Here is a 20456-nt window from a genome sequence, read left to right on the forward strand (position 1 = left end):
TTACTGAGTCATTTTTGGAAGCTGCTCAGAAGGGAAGGTCTCAGTAGGAGTAAAATTTCACAGTGAGGTTACATTTAGGTATTTGCTTTGATTTGTTCCCAAATAATGAAAACTACATTGTGGACGGTGCTATATGACTGTTTTACAGTACATCCAATTACTGTACACCCAATGTATAAATATGAATGACATTCAGCCTCACATGTTCCTTTTTTGTTTTTTTTAAGTTTGTTTTAAAAATTGATATAATCAAAGAAACATGAAGTTCTATATTAATCAGATCAGTATGTGCAGCACTAATGTCACCAATTTCTCTTTTAACTCTGGTGAGATGGTGAGTTATGTCCCTCTGCCAGTGAGAAGATGAACTGCGTGGAGTCAGTTTAATGAACGTAGATGACATGAAGTGTTTTTAAATCAACCTTTGATAATTGTACAGATGACTGCTGTTAACCATACTGACACAGTGATATCTTAAAGTCATAATATGATCCTGGGTGTACACCCGAACACATTCTACCACAGGGTAACACACAGAGAAATAATCATTCATACCTGTTTGCCATTTAAAAGAGCACTTTCTCAGCAGTTTTACTTTGTGATACTGTATTTATTTTGACTCAGGTTGAATTAAATGCTTTCACGGCTGTGACTGTGACAGTATTTTCCCAACAATCTCATTTAGAAAAATTTAAACATATTTTAAATTTCCAGCCTTTTCATTAGTGACACTGGATTAGCCAATCAAATCTCTTAAAAAATTGGGCCCTCCTCTACCTTTGCTGTGTGCTTGTGCACCTTATAGAACAGCATTTAATAAAAAGAAAGAAAATTTAATTAACTGCAATAAAATGTGTCAGATTAACCGACATGTTAGTTGTCAGGGCTGTTGTGATGCTGCTGCTGCTGCACCGTCAAAAGTAGTACCAGCAACTAATCATCAGGCCTTACAGTCGCAGGAGGCTGCTGTTCCTAGCAGTAGCTGTGCAGAAGTACAGAAGGAGGGACAGCAGTCCCAGCAACAGAGTGAGGAAGAGATGGAGGAAGGTGAAATTACTGTGGTAAGAAATTAGATGGCGGAACATAATAAGCAAGGGAGAGATTCAAGGGTTTATTTAAAATGATTGACTACTTTGCAACTATCCTAACCCAGTAACTGTACCAACCTGATCAGACCTGTTTCAGTATCAATAATTAAACAAAATGACATATACATATTGTAATCACATATTAACATGTTTATAACAAATTATAACATAATGCCAACAGCTTCAATAAATGCTTGGATGAAATGATAATTAATGCAATGATAAAGATGATGGTTAATATAATATGTGTATGTTAGGTCATCAAGGTGTGCAAGTTTCAATAAAATATGACTGATACTTTGGCAGGAGTAGAGAACCTTGTGAATTATGGCCAGATGGACTGACAAAGGATCCTTTACAATGGCATGAGCTCACCAGTGCTGATGATCAGATCTTCTCTCTGGCCATTAGAGGGCGCTGATCACTTAATACATTATTATTGCACCTTTACTTACGTTCACTTCTGTTGAACATCAACACTTTGGCTGCTTTTTATTTTGGTAGTGTGCCTCCTTGCATGGTTCACTTGAACCTCGTCCTCCCATTTAAGCCTCTCCCAGTTATGATGACAGAGAAATTTGAGGGAAGACACGATAAAATCTAGTTATGATTTCATCACACTAACAAAAGGAAAAATAAAAATCAAGATGAACCCTGACTGCTCAACAAACTTCCAAAGCCAGGAAAGAAGTTTACAAAAACTCATTTAGAACAGTTTAAAACATCAGCTGAATCCATAAATCTGAAAACATGTTTCAAAGTGAAAGCGACAGACATACGTACAGACGTACAGACCAAACTATCCGTTAGGACACTACTTATACTAAACTACACACAGAGTCACTGAGGCACCAGAGGACCAGACTCCAAACCCAGGATAAAGAGGTTCAGTGAATGTAGTGTTGAAGGTGTGGAGGTGGATCAGAGTGTCAGAGGAGACTCTGTAGAAGGACAGAGTGCCAGCAGGACAGTCCACATACACTGCTACTCTGTTAGAGACAGAGGAGGAGGAGGAGATAGATGTTTGTTTCTTATTGTGGCAGGCAGAGTAGCGGCCATCATCACAGCAGCTCAGACTCCAGGACTGATCATTCCATCCAAACAAACAATCATTGTCTCTTCTCCTTGTAATTCCTCTGTAACTCACTGATATCTCAACCTTTCCCTTCCACTCGACCTCCCAGTAACAACAGCCAGTCAGACCATCTTTACACAGCAGCTGAGGCCGTTCAAATCTGTCTGGATGATCAGGATACGGCTGGACTTCTTTTGCTTGTCTCACCTTCCTGTTGTTGTCAGACAGTTTGAGTTTTCTGTATACTGTGTTCGTGTCGATTGTGAGTTGACAGGAATCTGATGGAGAGAACAAACACAATCCAGCTGCAGTTATTGATCCATCATCTGTTCATTGACACTTTGATGATGACTTCTGACATCAAAGATGTGAATGAGTGATGTGACAGTTTGAAGATGGTTGAATGTGTGCTGCTTTGTTTTCATGAATCACATTAAAAACACACTTACACTTCCTCAAACTTCCTGGTTTCAGCCATTGGACTCCAGCAGGCTCCACCCTGAAAGGAGGAGGGGGGTCAGACCAGCACAGTCTCTTTCAGCATGCACACATGGACATTACATCGCTCTCATACACATAATGCTAGACACTGATAAAGGAACAGTCCAACATTTTCACAAATACACTTGAAGAAAATGCTTCTGAAGTCTTATCCTGTGGCTGTCATCTTCTAGTAAGTCTGTTTTATTAGAGCAGAATTCATAATTACCATTATTTAGATCATCACTGTAATCTCCAGTTTTCAAAATGATCATTCATTAACTTAAACATCACACAGTTATGTAGTTTAAAAAAACATTTCTTTTAACAGGAGACTTCCTAATTAAAAAGCTAAGGTTAAAAGGGGTTCACCAATGCACCTGTATGCCTCCACAGGTGCGCAGAGGCCCAAAACATACAGCTACCTGTACAAAAAAAACCTGTGCAGTCCAACAGAGAGAGAGAGGAAGCATCTAGACTGGAGCAGCCAGGAATCAAACCACCTACTCTTCTTATCAGTAGTTGGCCTGTGCTACAGTCACCCTAAGTACAGTCACAACATACTAAAAGCTATTTCATCAATACTCATATTTATACAAAATTTCACAGTTTTATTTTATACAAAGTGTTATTGTTATTTTGTCTTTAGTTTAACTGCTTCAGTTTTTTGGTTCTTTTTTCTTGTTCAATGAGAGAAATCTAGTTTCTTTGTTTAGTCCATTAATGTCAGGTCCAATATCTGAGGTGGAAATGTGAAGGACAGCAGACAGGTGATCATCACTGACAGAGAATCTGTACTTGGATTTGTTAAATTTCATTCCTGTGTTTGTTTGTTGACATATAAATGTAGATCCATAGAGAACCTGAGCAAGTCTACCTATATGTGGAAGATCCTCTTTGAGAGAAAAATACCATCCTAGCAGTAAATGGCCTGTATTTGTATAGCGCTTTACTTAGTCCCTAAGGACCCCAAAGCGCTTTACACTACATTCAGTCATTCACCCATTGGTGATGGCAAGCTACACTGTAGCCACAGCTGCCCTGGGGCGCACTGACAGAGGCGAGGCTGCCAGACTCTGGCACCACTGGGCCCTCTGACCACCACCAGTAGGCAACGGGTGAAGTGTCTTGCCCAAGGACACAACGACCAAGACGGTCGGAGCCGGGTCTCGAACCGGCAACCTTTCGATTACAAGACAAACGTCCAACTCTTGAGCCACGATCGCCCCATCCTAGCAGTGATACTAGTTGAATCAGACTGCATATCAATTTGTTCAATCTGAACATCATTGGAGCATTTCCGTAAACTGCAAGTGAAGGGAAATGAAATCATGTGCATTTCATTCTAACTTGTTTTGGAATTGCTCTCATCATGCAGGGCTCAGAACACAGATAAGTATCAGCTCAGGGCATATTAGCATGGCAGAATCCACTAAACACTGTGTTAAATTCCCCATCAGAGAATGGCTTACTCTGTTTTTGTGATTTTGTTGAAAATCAAAAATCTTATCTTGACTGCTCCATCCCTGGATGTGTAACGCCTGGTTAAAAAACATCTTTATTGCATTTGCAGCATTGCTAGCAAAGGTTCAGATGTCCATTCCCATTCAGTCAGGTTTAGTCCAACACGTTCTCATGCCAACATGTAACATACCGACACTATGTCACAAATCGTCGGTATGTTTCGCATTAGGAGGCATGAGAACGGGTTGGAATGAATCTGTAAATGTAAGGTTATGGTTAAGGTTAGGGTTAGGGCTGCAATAGAAATCAGTGAAGCAAATAAAAAGCCAAGCAAAACGGCTTTCTACAGGCTGCAATTAAGAATGCAGAGTGTTTCATCAGGACTTGGAAAGGTACCGTTCGCGTTACTGTGACAAGCCTCAGGCCATGACAAATCGTCTTCATGTTACGCTTTGGAAATGAAGATACTCTCTAGTCTCATAACAGCAATTCAAATTCTGATCCTTTAACACAGCAATCTGCTCTCCACAAACTAAACACATAACTTTACTTTTTGATTACAATAAATAAAAGCTCCCGCTTCACATCTTTATTTTGATAAGTCATCGGTGTTCAAATGTGTGTCATGCTATGAGACATTCTCTGTACCTGAGAGTGTCAAGTCTCAGCTGCTTCAGCAGATTCATGCCCGTCTCCCCTGGATGATTGTAACTCACGTCCAGCTCTCTGAGACAGGAGGGATTAGACTTCAGATCTGAGGCCAGAAAAGTACAACCTTCTTCTGTTATCAGACAGCCCGACAGCCTGCACATAATAATCATTACAGATACTATTAGAGAACAGCAGATAATTAGCACAAAAAAGTACAGGACAAACTAGAATTTTAATGAGATAAATACTATAAATTAAAAGTTAGACGAACATTGAAATTATAATTAATTCTGGTTATAATATGAACTGGAACCAATTTAATTTCTAGTTTGTGTTGAAATCCCAAAAGGCTGATTCTGTTTATCACTATGTCCAGATGAACAGAATCAACCTTTTAGGATTTACATACCTGGATGACTGAGCCTGCATCAAGATATCTGTGTTGAAATATTTCAGTGGAAAGTGAACATTACATTTCACTAAACTGTACTTTTGTATGTTTTCACTTTTGATAAGAAACATTTAGTCCAGATTAAAATTCAAGGTTCAAAAATCAAATGAAGAAGAAATCTTCAAATTATTAGTGGGCAAGAATTAAAGAAGAAAAAAATGGAGACATTAAAAAAAACCTCAAACTTGCATAAGTAACTAACCCCTGCTTGGGTTAGTTACTTATGCAATCCAGATTTCAAAATGTTTATCAACTAAACAATTGATGATTTCTGACCTGAGTGTTTCCAGTTTACAGTGTGGACTTCCTAGTCCACCTGACAAAGCTTTTACTCCAGTATCCTTCAGGTTGTTGTTGCTCAGGTCCATCTCTCTCAGACTAGAGAACTGGAAACTGAGAACTGATGACATAGTACCACAGCTTCTCTCTGAAAGGTTACAAGCTCTCAGTCTGAAGAGACAGTAAATTAGAAGAAGAAAAGTATTTTTAAAATGTCTGATTTAAACTTTTAATCATGATTAGATAGATAGATAGATATAAAATATAATCCCTGCACCTGCTAAAACTTAAAAAAAGATTATTGATAGTTATTGAAGATAAACAAATTGTAAAATAATAATAATGATAATAGTAATTGTTAATTTAGACAATTCCAAAGTTTTCCACAAACAAGTAACTAAATGTGTAAATCTCGATATGAATCTGGAAAACTTTAAATGCTTTAAGAAATTCAGGAGTATATGTTATTTTTTATATTCAATGAAGGTTCAAATTAACAAACAGCTCTCACATTAAACCACAAACAATGTATCTGACCTGAGTTTCTCTACTTTACAGTGTGGACTCTTCATTCCAGCTATCAACAGATTTACGCCTGAATCCTGCAGGTTGTTGTTGCTCAGGTCCAGAGTTCTCAGCTCACAGCCTTCTACTTTGAGAGACAGAGCAAGAGCTTCACAGCTTCTCTCTGTCAAGTTACAGTTATTCAGCCTAAGAGAAAATACACAGAAAACAGATAATAAAGTCTTTATCTTCCTTGTAAATTGGTCCTGAAAACTTTATGACAACATACAGAGCTTTCTTAGAAGCTTTGAGCACTGGCAGCAGCCTCAGAAGAGCATCTTCTGAAGAAGAATATTTCTTCAAATCAAGAACATCCAGATCTTTTTCTGATGTCAATAAGATGAAGACCAGAGCTGACCACTGAGCAGGAGACAGTTTCTCTGTGGAAAGACTTCCCGAACTCAGGGACTGTTGGATCTCCCCAACTAGAGAACGATCATGTAGTTCATTCAAACAGTGGAATAAATTGATGCTTTTCTCTGCTGAGAGATTCTCACTGATCTTTTTCTTGATGTACTGGAGTGTCTGTTGATTGGTCTCTGAGCTAATTCCTGTCTGTTTCAGTAGACCTCGTAGAAGGGTTTGATTGGACTGCAGTGAAAGACCCAAGAGGAAACGAAGGAACAAATCCAGGTGTCCATTTGGACTCTCTAAGGCCTTGTCCACTGCACTCTTGTGGAGAAATTGTCCACCACAGTTTGGGAGTTTCAGTTTATGAAATGCTTTAGACCATGCAGAGGTTTCTCCTTCTAGCAGATTGACACAGAAGTTGAAGAATGTCAGATGGACATGAAGAGCAGCCAGAAACTCCTGAATGCTTAGATGGATGAAGCAGAACACCTTGTCCTGGTACAGTCCTCTCTCCTCTTTAAAGATCTCTGTGAACACTCCTGAGTACACTGAGGCTGCTCTGACATCAATGCCACACTCTGTCAGGTCTGATTCATAGAAAATCAGGTTTCCTTTCTGCAGCTGCTCAAAAGCCAGTTTTCCCAGAGACTCAACCATCTTCCTGCTCTCTGGACTCCAGTGTGGATCTGTCTCAGCTCCTCCATCATACTTGACCTTCTTCACTTTGGCCTGAACCACCAGGAAGTGGATGTACAACTCAGTCAAGGTTTGGGGCATCTCTCTCTGTTCTTTTGTTTTCAGCACATCCTCCAGAACTGTAGCATTAATCCAGCAGAAGATTGGGATGTGACACATGATGTGGAGACTTCGTGATGTCTTGATATGTGAGATGATCTTGGAGGCCTGTTTCTTGTCTCTGAATCGCTTCCTGAAGTACTCCTCCTTCTGTGGGTCAGTAAACCCTCTGACCTCTGTCACCATGTCAACACAGTCAGGAGGGATCTGTTTAGCTGCTGCAGGTCGTGTGGTTATCCAGATGCGAGCGGAAGGAAGTAGCTTCCCCTTAATGAGGTTTGTCAGAAGCACATCCACTGAGGTGGATTTTCTGGAGTCAATTAGTATTTTATTGTTGTGAAAATCCAGAGGAAGTCGACACTCATCCAGACCATCAAAGATGAACAAAAGCTGGAAGTCTTCAAAGCTGCAGATTCCTGCTTCTTTGGTTTCAGTAAAGAAGTGATGAACAAGTTCCACCAAGCTGAACTTTTCCTCTTTCAGCACATTCAGCTCTTTGAAAGTGAATGGAAATATGAACTGGATGTCCTGGTTGGCTTTGTCTTCAGCCCAGTCCAGACTGAACTTCTGTGTTAACACAGTTTTCCCAATCCCAGCCACTCCTTTTGTCAGCACTGTTCTGATTGGTCTGTCTGTTCCAGGTGAAGCTTTAAAGATGTTGTGTAGACTGATTGTTGTTTTTGGTCTGTCTGGTTTCCTGGATGTTGCTTCAATCTGTCTGACCTCATGTTCTTCATTGACCTCTGCAGTCCCTCCCTCTGTGATGTAGAGCTCTGTGTAGATCTGATTCAGAAGGGTTGGGTTTCCTGCTTTAGCGATCCCCTCAAACACACACTGGAACTTTTTGTTCAGAGTAGATTTAAGTTTACGTTGACAAAGTGGAGCAAACATTTCTGAAAACACAAAAATAAATAAATTACATTAATTTGATTTTCAGGAAATATCCCAAAAATTCAATTCAGTGAGTCTTGAGACATTTTTAAATTTTAAATTTATGCAGCATTCTAAATGTTTTGAGAAATCCCCTTACTGCTCTGCAGACGGTCAGCCAGCTCTTCCTGCTTCACTCTCTTCAAAAAGTGCAACACAATTGTCACAAATGCCTCTCTGCTTTTACTCCTCTGCTTTTTATTGTCATTCTCCAACATATCATCTTCCTCCCGCTCTAAATTATCTGGACTCAGAATCTGGTGTATCTTCTTCAGTTCATTCTTCACAAATGTGATGATGTTGTCTTCTAACAGCTGGAACAAAATATTATATGACTATTATATTAATGACAAACTAATGCTGACATCATGAAACCAGATCAGTGTTGAACACACTGTCAATCCACTGGTCTACAATGAGCAACATGGAGATGACTGAACATAATAGATGTAAAAGTGGTTGTTATATACTGTATGTACGTACCATAAATACGGAGTCCAGCTGTTTTTGATGCTGCTGGACAAGATGACCACTAGAAACCTCTGAGTTTTCCTGGTCCAGTCTGTGGAGGACTCACGAATATTAGTTCAAGCACGGGAGAAAGACAAAGTAAGTGACATCTGAACAAGAGTGAAGTGTTTAGACTACATATGACTCCTTGTAGTTGTAAAAGTGTGCCACTCTTGCTGCTCCCATTGATACTCAGCTGCTCAGCTTGGTGTTTTTTCAACATTGTACACCTGATAAGCAGTTATGTGGTTATTCCATGGAAAATCATTGCATAAATTCAACCTGACACCTTCTATTTTGTTTGTCAAATGACTTTAGCATATGTGTGCAAAATTTAATGCAGTCAATGTTTTGTTGTGGGGGGTTTTTCATTCAGAATGATTTCTTTTATCACCAACCAGCATCAGTATCAATGGACATTCCATACTTTCAATAGACTAATAAACTAATTAACTGTCCAGTGCCTGAGTTCATTGTGTCTGAATGGATATGTACATTCTTCAACATGCAACAGAACTGTTGCACAAAAATCTGCTGTTGTTTTCTGTAATCTAGATTCCTAAGAATGTGAACCAATTTTAGTTCAAGGTACAACCAATGAGTAAGCATGACTTGGATTTACATGGTATTTAGGGAATGACAGTATTTATGCTGCACTTAGCCTACAATATTAAAGAAGATCTAAAAAATGTGTTACTAACAGCTCGCTCTTCTCCAGGAGAGTTGTGATCCTTATGATGTGACCCACAGTCATTTAAACTATGCAGGACTATAGATAGTCCTACAATAAGCTGCAAAGTTTAAATGCACACCTTGTGTATATATTATATAATAAAGGAATTCCTTAATACCTTATTATTCCAGTTAATTTAAGTCAGACGCCAAACTGACGACGGCTAACCTAGCGTCAGTGTTACTAACAGCTCACCTTTCTGCAGGAGATGATTTTTGTCCTTTAAAGAAAATAAGGCGACCTTTAGACCCGTCACTTTTTAAAGATACACTGCTTGTGTCAGATGTAAGTTCTGCAGGTTTCCCATAGATCCTGTTAGACAGACAAGAAAATTGTTTTTTCATTTCCAGCGAAAGAATTTGATGAAGACTTTCGTCATCCATAAGAGAACCTGGTTTGCAGGCCATGCACCACCAGAAGGAAAATCCAGACTAGTGTTTGTGATTTACCACCCAAAATTATACAGTCATTTACACTATGCAGGACTATGGATGGTCCCACAATAAGCTGCAGAAGGTTAAATGTACATCTTGTGTATATGTAAGAGAATAAAGGTACTGCTTGCTCAGTTCCTTATTTTTTGAAATGCAGTTTAGGGCCATGAAACAACAACAAGCAGCTCATTTAAATCAGATGCCAAACTGACAGCTAACAGTGTCACTGTTACTAACAGGTCACCTCTCTGCAGCAGATGATTTTTGTCCTTTAAAATAAATGAGGCGATTTTTTGACCCGTCACTCTTTAAAGATAAATCAGCATAAAGAAACTCCAAACAGTCACTGGCAGCGTAAGAACAGAGCATCACCCAGACAAACATTGTCATCCCCAGCGTAATATGTTACACTATGTGACAAATCATCGGTATGTTACGCTTTTGGCCCCCCAACACATCTCTATGTTACCTGTTCAGAAACGGGAGGAAACATGAGAACTGTTTGGACTGAATCTACACATGTACATTTATTTTACTTTCTCATCATGAATCGCTTTGGAAAACACTATCTAATATGATTAAGGTTGTGGTTAAAGTTAGGGATAAGGTTATGGTCAGGGTTAGGATTAAGTTTAGGGTTAGAGCTGGAATACACAGCTGGAACATGTGTTACAGCCGAGAGCGTCATTCTATTGGATTCCATCCACAACCCGGCGCGTATCATAGGGGCGCGGAAGGTTAGCTTTCCCTTTTCTATGAGACACCTCAGTACGTGACAAATCATCGGTATGTTACTGTTATGAAGGAAGGAAGGCTCGGAGTTTAAGTTGTCATCATCATGGGCTCATCCGATTAAAATGAGAATAAGCAGTCATCAGTCATTCACAGGGTTCTCCTTTTATTCTCAGAATCAATAAAGAAAGACACAGATGGACTGCCGCCCTGTGTGGGAGTGAAGAAAGAGTGAGCTGTAGGTGAGTGCAGTCCTTATAACGAGTGACAGGTGAGTGCAATTAAGTGCAAGCACCACAGCCATTTAAAGGTGAGGAAAAGAAACAAGGGCCGTTTATCAATGCCCAAGTACGCGAGTACGTACTCGCGTGCTCGGTGAGTACGTACCCGCCGAGAACGCGAGCACGGACTCGTGGGATGTTTCTCAATTCTCAAGTACGCGAGCACGGACCTGTGATTTGTACAGTCGGAACACCTGCGTACGTGATGATGTCACAGGTCCGGAGTTTTTACTGCCGTCCCCTCCTAATTTAACTGTGAGTAACATGTTATGAAGCTTAACTTTAATCACAGCCAAACCGGTTTACTCAGGAACAAATAAAACACTGAAATGAACCAAACATTAACATTTAGAAGTGATCTAAGTGACTTATATATCATTTTTAACCTCAGTAGTGAAACCTCTATTAATAAAAATAGTGTACATGTACATACGTGTACATACCTTAATAAAAACAAGCAGGTGAGATGTTAGAACGCTTTTATTTCTATTCTAGTGGACACTCAATACTATAGACAGCTGCTGGGGTTTCTTTAACCTGAGTAGTGAGAAGACCGCGAGCGGGGGGGGGCGACGATGTGGCGGGAGTCCGCTGTTGAGTTTTGGACGAAATGCATTCTGGGATATTTAGCTGTCCCAAGTCTACACCGATGCATGCTCGATAAAATGGGCGGATCGAGAACACATCCGGGACTTTTTCGCGTTCTCGGCGTGATGCGTACTTCGAATTGGAACAGTACTTGGTCTCCGACTGATGACGTTTCACGAGTACACGAGAACGCAAGTACGCACAAGTACGCATATTGATAAACGCCCAAGGTGCATCTGGTGAAGGGAGTGTGCTGAAAGGTGAGCCTTTACAACAGTTACGTATCGGTAACGAGAACGGTCTCACACTTTAATTTGGCCTGCACAGGACTACCTATGTTCCTACTTTCAACAGCCACCGAAATGATAGCTATCAAAAAGTTCATATTACTAACAGCTCACCTCTCTGCAGATGATTTTTGTCCTTTAAAATAAATGAGATACAGATTACCTTTCTGCAGCAGAATGGTGTCCTTCCTTAAAACCTACAGGGATGTACATTGACGAGTCACTTTTTAAGGACACACAGCTGGGTTCAGGTCCAGGTCGGTTCCTGTGAATAATGAAGTTTCAGTGATGTGAGTGCTGAGCTGTGACATGGAGAAGAGTCATGAACAGTTAGAGATGCTCATCTCACCTCTGAGCTTTGGTCTGGCTCTCATGTTCCCCACACAGAGTGGTTTTACAGGGAAGGACTCCCTCCTCTCTGTCCTCACACTGATCCATGCTGCTGAATTCACATCCACATCAGCTCACACACACTTTCTACCTTCACCTGCAGAGGAAACACAAACCATTCATGTGGCAGTCAGACAGCAGTGTGACGCAGAAGAAGCTGCCATCAGCTGATGTATTTCAGGATGGCTGCCAAACTGCTAGACTTACTTTTAGAAGAACTAATAACCTTACACCTGCTACTGCTGGCTTATTGCTGAACAGAACACATCAGTGACAAGTTTCTGTTGGCATCATTACTATTATTAAAACACACTGATGGCGGTTAGTTAGAGGAAAAGTGCGTAACTCTATTTCAGGTTATTTTGGTACTCACAATCTCTCTGTGCTTCTCCACTTGTCACACATGACATTTGAAATATTATTAGCATTAACTGAAAAAAATTTATTGTGTCAACTCTGTCTTGGTGCAGATTTGGATACAAATATTGAACTTAAGCAGTGTGACTCTGTGTTTTGAAGAGTTTGAGGAAAAGTCATGCTGCGATTTCAGTGTTTACTGCTGATGCCTTCTACTGGAAATAGAAGGTTAAATATAATTGATAAAGGAAGAAATGTATTTTAATTTCTGAAGCGATAACACTGAACTCAAAATTTAAAAATTAACTTTTGTTACACAGGTGTGAGGGATTAACTACAATTGAACTGCTGTGAATTCCACAGATCCTCCATAAATCCATCCCAACAACAGCACTTACAGGAACCCAGCAGGAAGAACTCACCCATTCCAGTAATGCACTTTGTTCCTTCATAAAACAACAATAAAACAGCCTCAGGTTTAAACTAGAGCCCAGAAACAACACTTCAGTTTTATAGTTTGATTATAAAAGCGTTCAGCGTGCATATCAAGAACACCTGAGTCTTAGTAAACATAACAGCACAGTCAGGCTTTCTGTGTTTAAAAGGATCTGATGAACAAATCTCTACCTGCTCATTCTGTTTGAAAGGCTCTGAGCCGAATGTTGGAGACTTCGTTGTTGGGGGTTTGGAGTCTTTAGCCAATCTTCAAATGTTCACCACATAAGTTAACAAACAAAGATAAAAGCAGCTGCTTTGTGATGGAGAGAAAAACCTGGGAGGCTCAGATAACTCAAAGTTCTACTCACTCTGCGTTTCTCCCATTAGCTTCTTCGCTATTCAGCTCTCTGGTGTCTTCACGACGTCTGTGTCAAGAAAAAAAGAAAATCCCCTGAATCATCTCTGTTATCACTCTGCAAGCTCATTAAACACTTCAAACAAGTCTTAAGCTGTAGCTCATAGGTCGAAAATCAGCTGACACATTGTAATATGGCTTCAATAATTAACTTGCAACAACTTCACGCTCTGACTGGAACACACTAAACAAAGCTGAGAACAAATAAACCTCCTCATTCCTGACAACTATTAACATTTACACATCAAATGTTGAGCAATCTGTACCTCAGTCTACTACAAACAAAGAACGGTACAGCAGCTAGAAACTTTCCTCCTTCACCTCTACAGGAAACATTGAGGGCAAAGTTGAAATCCTCAGGCCAATCACTGATCTCGATGTTGTTGTTTCTAGTATTTTTAATTCAACATTAAATGAAAGTTTGTTTATATCTACAATTTACAAAGCATCACAGGAAGTTACGAAAGTTCAGGGAAATGTTGCTCTGGCGGACGAGGAAATGAGCCGACTGGGAGTAATGGGAAACAAACCGAACCTGGATTTTAGTGACCGAGGAGTTTTTGAAAAGACTGACTCAAGATGGCTCCAAATGAAAAACAGGTGAAAGACACTTATGTGTTCGTGTTCGCTCTCATGATTTTTCACAGTATTTTATTCTTAAGTTTCTGTCCACGTTATTTCAGGTCACTTTGGTTTTTTTAGGTTTAATATATTTTCAGATTTCTATTTTCTATTTTCTTCTCCTGTTTCCAATTCCCAATCAGCCCTCAGTCTGTGCAAATACTGCTCTGTCTTTGTCTTAGCATTTGCTTTGCTGACATAGTGTCCTCTGTGTTTTCTAAATTACCTCCAAGACTTAGTTTTGACCCACTGTAGACTCGGCTTTGGCCTTTTACCACTTGACCTGAATAAAGGTTTTATTTTTTGCTTTGAGCCCTGACCTGATATGATGAGTGCTTTGTCAATATATATTTTTTTCTGTATTATTATTGGATGTTTAATCAAACAATAGTTTAACATTTAAAATCACAAATTAGTTTGAAGAATGAGAGATTGTTTCAAACACAATTTAATACAGTAGATGGTGAAAAAACAGGAAATGTCTGTCATTTAATTATTTATCTATTACTTAATTTTTACTTAATTTCTGTTGTGAAATGAATAATGGGGGTTCTTTATTAATATGAAAGGCTTAAAACTTGTGAAAATACAGTGAATAATTCAAAATCTATGCATTTTCAGGGCGTTCTAGTGGGCCTGACTGGAGTCTTTGTCTGGCCGAAAGAGACGCGGGGTACTCCTTGGACAGGTCTCCAGTCTGTCGCATGGCTAACACAGGGAGACAGACAACCATTCACACTTACATTCACACCTTTGGGCAATTTAGAATCACCAATTAACCTACACCTACTAACTGCATGTCTTTGGGCTGTGGGAAGATAAAATACAAATTAAATATTAAAATAAAAATAGCCTCTAGACTGGCAACAGCAAAATGTGCTGTAAAAACTAAAAGAAAAAGTGTGAAGTTGTGATAGTCATGAATGCATTTCTTTCTAAAGTAACTGAATACCAAGGGACATAGAGTAAAAGAATGAAGACTGAAAGACACTATATGAAAAAATAAAACAAAGTAATAACAAAATCTTACCTTCCAAATATAACTCTGTATTTGCACATGGGGATGAAAAGGGCATCATCATTTAATTTCAGGAACTGTTTTTGAATTCCATGTGCTGACTTTGAAACTGTCCCGTTAATATGATTTATCCCAAATCTATTTCTTTTTTTCCTGCCATGCAGTTTCACAGTTTTTGTCAAAGATCACTGAGCTACATTCTCACATCTACCTGTTGAACAGGAGAATGGCTGCAGTTTGCTTCTTGATACTTGAGTTTGTCCAGTTGACAGTGTGCATCTACCAGTTTTGCAGACAGGTGCTTCACTTGTGCCTCTCCAAAATGGTTGTAGGTTAAGTGTAGCTTTCTCAGATGGTAGGAGCTGGAGCTTAGAGCTGAGAACAAACAGCTCTTAGAGATCAGTGCTGCTATAGTAAGTTTAAGTGTTAAATTCAAACCTTTATTCATTATTGTTTTTATATTTCATATAGAAATAAAATATAGTCATTTGACTGTAAGGTTGACTCTGGGGTATTGTCTCCCTCTGGTGGCCAAAAGCAGAAGCGTTTGGCATCAGCTTGCTGACCACAGTGTTTGTTTTGAATTCTCTTAGCCCTCAAAAGATGATGCTTGGGTTCAATGTGCAGGTTATATTAAAAATGGAAAGATTTAATTCAGTACAGGTCAGTTTATTATTAGTGGTAGTATAAGTAGTGTAATGTTGTGTAACGTTTGGGAGTCTAAATAGTCTTCAGATTATTAACACCAGTTATAATCAACACTATAACTATCTTAATGAATGATGTCTTAAAATGATATTGCTTCCTTGTTGTTTCCACTTGTAAATATGGGACCATTTGTTACAAATTCTCTGCTGTACCTTTTCTACCTTTACTCTCCCAAATGTTTTATTTTGAAATGATTTCCATCCTTATTAATGTAATTCATTGGACTGTGGCTAATTCACATGCCAATCCTCACTGGGGGTACTAAATGAAATTAACATTTGCTCTTTTTGTGAACTGTTTCCAATTTTCTTAATTTCTTTTTTTTTATACCTCTTTACCTTTCACATTTTAAATAAAGGCTTTGATATTATTATAATAATGAAAAGTCAAGACAGAGAAAATGATAAAGGCTTTGAGAAAACATTTATTAGACACATAGACAGAAATGTCATGACTGTAGCAGGTGAGCAGAGAGCTTCCTCTTCCAATGATGTGTCATTAAAAAGGTATTTTCTTTCAGTTCAGCTCATCTGACTTTTGCCATTACCTCTTTCTTCCTGAATATACCTGTGTGTCTGTGTCTGTGTTTGTGTGCAATGGCTTGAATGGATGTTCAAGGCTGTGGCAGCCGTCTAATGGGTTTATATTTACCTGCCCGCCTCCAAACGCAGCTCAATCAGTCCATTAGAAAAACAACATGAATAGCTCCTTGCACAAGTGACCATCTGAATCACCTGAAGTAGAAATCCCTATAACTCCAGAAGAAGATATAACAAAAAATAAGATAAACTAAAATATATGAGCTAGAAATGTAAAGTCCTCATTTTCACATCTGAAATTTACAAAAAAACATCAGAAATACAAAATTATCACCAGCAGAATTTGGCCTATTTTCTATTTTCCATGCTTTTAAATGTGAAAGAAGTAAAAAGTAAAAATTTTACCAAAACTATTTTAATAATGAGTTTCCAAATGACTGAAAAAATATGACTATATAGCTCTAAAGTGAGGCTCACTTAAATGGGTGCATCTGTTCAACTTCTCATTAATGCAAATATCTAATCAGCCAATCACATTTCAGCAACTGAATTTATTTAGGCACGCAGACATGGTCAAGAAAACGTGCTGAAGCTCAAATCAGAATGTAGAATAAAGGTGGTTTAAGCGATTTTAAATGTAGCATAGTTGTTGATCTGAATATTTTAGAAACTTGGATTTTCCCACACAACCATCTCTCAGGTTTACAGAGAACAATAAAGAGAAAATATCCAGTTCTGTGGGTGAAAATGGCTTGTTGATGTCAGAGGTGAGAGGAGAATGGCCAGACTGCTCCCAATTAATAGCAAGACAACAGTAACACAAATAACCACTCGTTACTTGTAAGTGTGCAGAAGAGCATCTCTGAATGCATGTCAAACTTTGAAGCAGGTAGACTACAGCAGGTGTCAGCTGAGGTCACAGTAGGCACAAGTTCATAACAACTGGACAACAGAAAATTGGAAAAATGTTGTCTGGTCTGATGAGTGTCGAGTTGTGCTGTGACATTCAGATGGTAGAGTCAGAATTTGGTGTGAACATGAAAGCATAGATCAATCCCGCCATCTATCAACAGTTCAGGCTGCTGGTGGTGTGATGGTGTGGGGATATTTTCTTCCTTTGAATTATTTTGTTTTTATTTTCTTTAGTACCAACTGAGCATTGGTTATAAACCATGTTTCAAAATTCAAAACTTAGGTTTGTTTAGAAGATGCTTCCTTTGACGTTACAGGTTTGTAGAAAAGTTTTAAGTGGAAACCTCTTATAGAGGCTCCAAAAGGCTTCCAAAAAGATGTAGAGATAGTAAAACATCCCCAGTCTACACATTACCCTAAAAGGCCTTGAAGAAAACTGTTCAGGGGAACGATAGCATCAAAGAGCAGGTGCAAGTAGAAGAACAGCCCTTATAAGTTAAAATTAGCCTTTAGATGGGAGAGCGTTAACCCCAAAAAGAGGCTTTTGCTGGTTCCTGAAGAAAACCAGACCATCAGTGCAGATATCTTAATGACATGAAGAAAGGCTACTTCTACATGACATTTCTACTTTCTTCAAGGCTACTACATGTACATCTTTACATAAAACTTCTAAACAGATGCAGAGAAAACAGAAAAAAATGAAATAAAAAGGTTTAATAGAGTTTTAAAGGGAGGCCTGTCCAGGCTTCTTCTTTAATAGAAGATCTTCAGAAGGTTGTTTTTGTTCTGTATGTATAGTCTTTATGTATAGTCTATGCTGAGCTTAAAAACCACTCCAAGTTCTAGACATTGAAATGAAACTTCCTGAGGCCTTAAGTAGAGGCCTTAATGCTCACGTCTGCCACGTCTGTTCCCCAGCTGTCAGGGAAAACCCTCTGTAGAATCATCATTAGTGCCACTGAGGCCTCAGATAAAGGGGTGATGCTGCAGCAGCTGCCCAAGTCTGAAACTGTACACCCTGACCCGCAGGTTTGACTCCCGTCTTCCCCCCAATGATGACATGGCACCTCAATGTTAATCTGCCAAACCTGCCATCTGACATTTAGCACACGACAGTGGCAGTGAGGTGCTAAGCCAATATTTACGCGGTTGGTCTTCCTCTTCCCCCAAAGTCTTTATTAGATTTAATGTGTGTTTTGTTTTGTTTTTGCAAAGTTTAAGCTCAATTTAACGGTGAATTTGTCTATATTTTATCCAATTTTCTCAAGGAAAATTCAAGAATTCAAGAATCTTGAATACTGAGATATATAAAAAATAGTAAACAACCATAAATCATAAAACACTGCCATTAAAAAAATACAGGCTTTTAAAATGTGTGAATATAAAACTGAATTTCACTGGAAATCTTTTTATAAATGCTCACAAAAGGAAGATTTAAACCTGAGAAAGAATGAAGAGCTGAAGTTATGAAGTTAAAACAGTTTCTCCATATAAAATGTGAATATTTGAGGGGCAGGAGGGGTTGATGTGGAGAAAGGAGGAGGCGGGAAAACATGGAATTGTCCGTTTTCTAGAAACAGTCCACGTTTGCGAGCAGGAGCAAATGCTGGTGATGACGTTATCTGCATGCGCGTGTCCTTGGCTGGCAGGATATAAAAATCAGACGGCCGGTCAAAGCGACAGAAGAGGAGAGAGCAACGGCTAAAAACCTCCATCCAGCGGCCGAGTGACGAGAAAACACCAGCAATAAGAGGACGAAGAGGTGCAGAAAAGTGGTGAGAATCATCATTTTCTTTAGTAACTTTTTATGATGATATTAAAATCAATACAACCAATAAGTGCTTAAAATGCTTGAAAATCACTTATTGTTACATTTTTTTACTTTTAATTTTTAGTTCTTCACAGATGACGCATTTCTAATGATTGACTCAATTCTGTTAGACTTGGATCTAAAAAAGTTAATTTGTGCAAAAATACTGAGTAATATATTTTAAAATAAACTGTGAGAAAAAGACATTTGCATCATCCCAGAACTGGAAACAAGGATTTCACATCAACAAAATATAAACTTAATGTAACTTTGCATAAGTTTATATAAAGTCAAAGGTAATGTGTTGTTTAACCCAATATAATGTATTTTGCTAAAGAGATTACAGGTGCTTTCAGGACCTTTATTATGATTACTTTTATGTACATGTAATGTATTTATTTATTTGATCAATTTCACAGTGATATCTGTTTTGTATATCTACTCTGTAAGTCACATTATGGTTATATACGTAGTGTTAATGTAACATAAATTGAATAAAAATATGTCAAATCAAAAACGAAACAAAAAAAAATGTATACATGAGGGGTTTTTTACATTCTGTCTGTGCTTTTCTCTGATTGGTCAACAGGAGGATGTGTCCTGTGTGGCTTTTGGTGGCATTAGTGGTAGTGGGCGGGGCCAGAGAAGCAGTCAGCCAGTGCTGGGAGCATCCGAGCTGCCAGGAGCTCAGCTCTGAGAGCAACATGATGGTAAACGCACAAACACACTGTTCACTCAGACCTGATTTAATGGGAGGTTCTTCTTTTTTTTACCCAGAAGCTCATGTTTTCCTCTCTTTCTCTCCTGCAGGAGTGCATCCAGCTCTGTCACTCTGACCTCACCGCCGAGACCCCCATCATCCCCGGCAACGCCCACCTCCAGCCCGCTGTCCCATCAGACGCCTCCTCACCTTCTTCTCAGGCCAAGCGCTCCTACTCAATGGAGCACTTCCGCTGGGGGAAGCCCGTTGGCCGAAAACGCCGCCCTGTCAAAGTGTACACCTCCAACGGCGTGGCGGAGGAGTCTGCTGAAGTTTTCCCCGAAGAGATGAGGAGACGAGAGCTTACCAATGAGCTGCTGGCAGAGGAAGGAGAGAAGGCTCAGGAGATGGTCGAGGGGGCGGAGGAGGAGCAGCAGCTCCTGAACGGGGTGCAGGAGAAGAAAGACGGCTCGTATAAGATGAAGCACTTCCGCTGGAGCGGCCCGCCAGCCAGCAAACGCTACGGCGGCTTCATGAAGAGCTGGGACGAGCGCAGCCAGAGGCCTCTGCTGACGCTCTTCAAGAACGTCATCAACAAAGAAGGACAGCAGCAAAAGTGAGGCCAGATGAGAAGAGGATGAGGAAGCGGAGAGAGGAGTGACAGGAGGAGGAAACGTTTTCCAAGGCAATCAGGCACCAAAGAGTTCCCATTAACAGAGTGACCAATAAAAAAGCTCTGAAACTGCCATCTGTTACATGATCCTGATTGAGTGATGTAGAAGGGAAGAGTCTGAGAAAGATGTTTTGATATGTATTGTTATATGTAAATAACTTTAATTATTAAATGAATTATAA

General features: G+C 39.4%; 2 protein-coding genes and 1 long non-coding RNA gene across 3 annotated transcripts; 1 reads left to right on the forward strand and 2 right to left on the reverse strand.

Annotated features, from left to right (window-relative positions):
* Window positions 1–1097: 1097 nt before the first annotated feature.
* Window positions 1098–12101, reverse strand: LOC116316700 (protein NLRC3-like). The gene is made up of 11 exons (XM_039606486.1): window positions 12043–12101; window positions 11857–11958; window positions 9567–9683; window positions 8612–8690; window positions 8229–8442; window positions 6282–8091; window positions 6026–6199; window positions 5486–5659; window positions 4756–4911; window positions 2613–2662; window positions 1098–2441 (listed from the first exon to the last, which is right to left on the reverse strand). The coding sequence occupies exons 2-11, from the start codon at window positions 11904–11906 to the stop codon at window positions 1912–1914; spliced, it is 3354 nt and encodes a 1117-aa protein (XP_039462420.1). The 5' UTR covers window positions 11907–11958; window positions 12043–12101; the 3' UTR covers window positions 1098–1911.
* Window positions 12102–12154: 53 nt separating this feature from the next.
* Window positions 12155–13303, reverse strand: LOC120436106. Its single transcript, XR_005610142.1, has 3 exons — window positions 13247–13303; window positions 13068–13143; window positions 12155–12180 (listed from the first exon to the last, which is right to left on the reverse strand). It is a non-coding gene; the product is annotated as an uncharacterized LOC120436106 (long non-coding RNA).
* A 5420-nt stretch (window positions 13304–18723) lies between these two features.
* Window positions 18724–20349, forward strand: pomca (proopiomelanocortin a). Its single transcript, XM_031735310.2, has 3 exons — window positions 18724–18866; window positions 19491–19611; window positions 19712–20349. The coding sequence occupies exons 2-3, from the start codon at window positions 19495–19497 to the stop codon at window positions 20219–20221; spliced, it is 627 nt and encodes a 208-aa protein (XP_031591170.1). The 5' UTR covers window positions 18724–18866; window positions 19491–19494; the 3' UTR covers window positions 20222–20349.
* The last annotated feature ends 107 nt before the right edge of the window (window positions 20350–20456 follow it).

Source organism: Oreochromis aureus, linkage group 23 (assembly GCF_013358895.1).
Source record: "Oreochromis aureus strain Israel breed Guangdong linkage group 23, ZZ_aureus, whole genome shotgun sequence".
Lineage (NCBI taxonomy): Eukaryota > Metazoa > Chordata > Actinopteri > Cichliformes > Cichlidae > Oreochromis > Oreochromis aureus.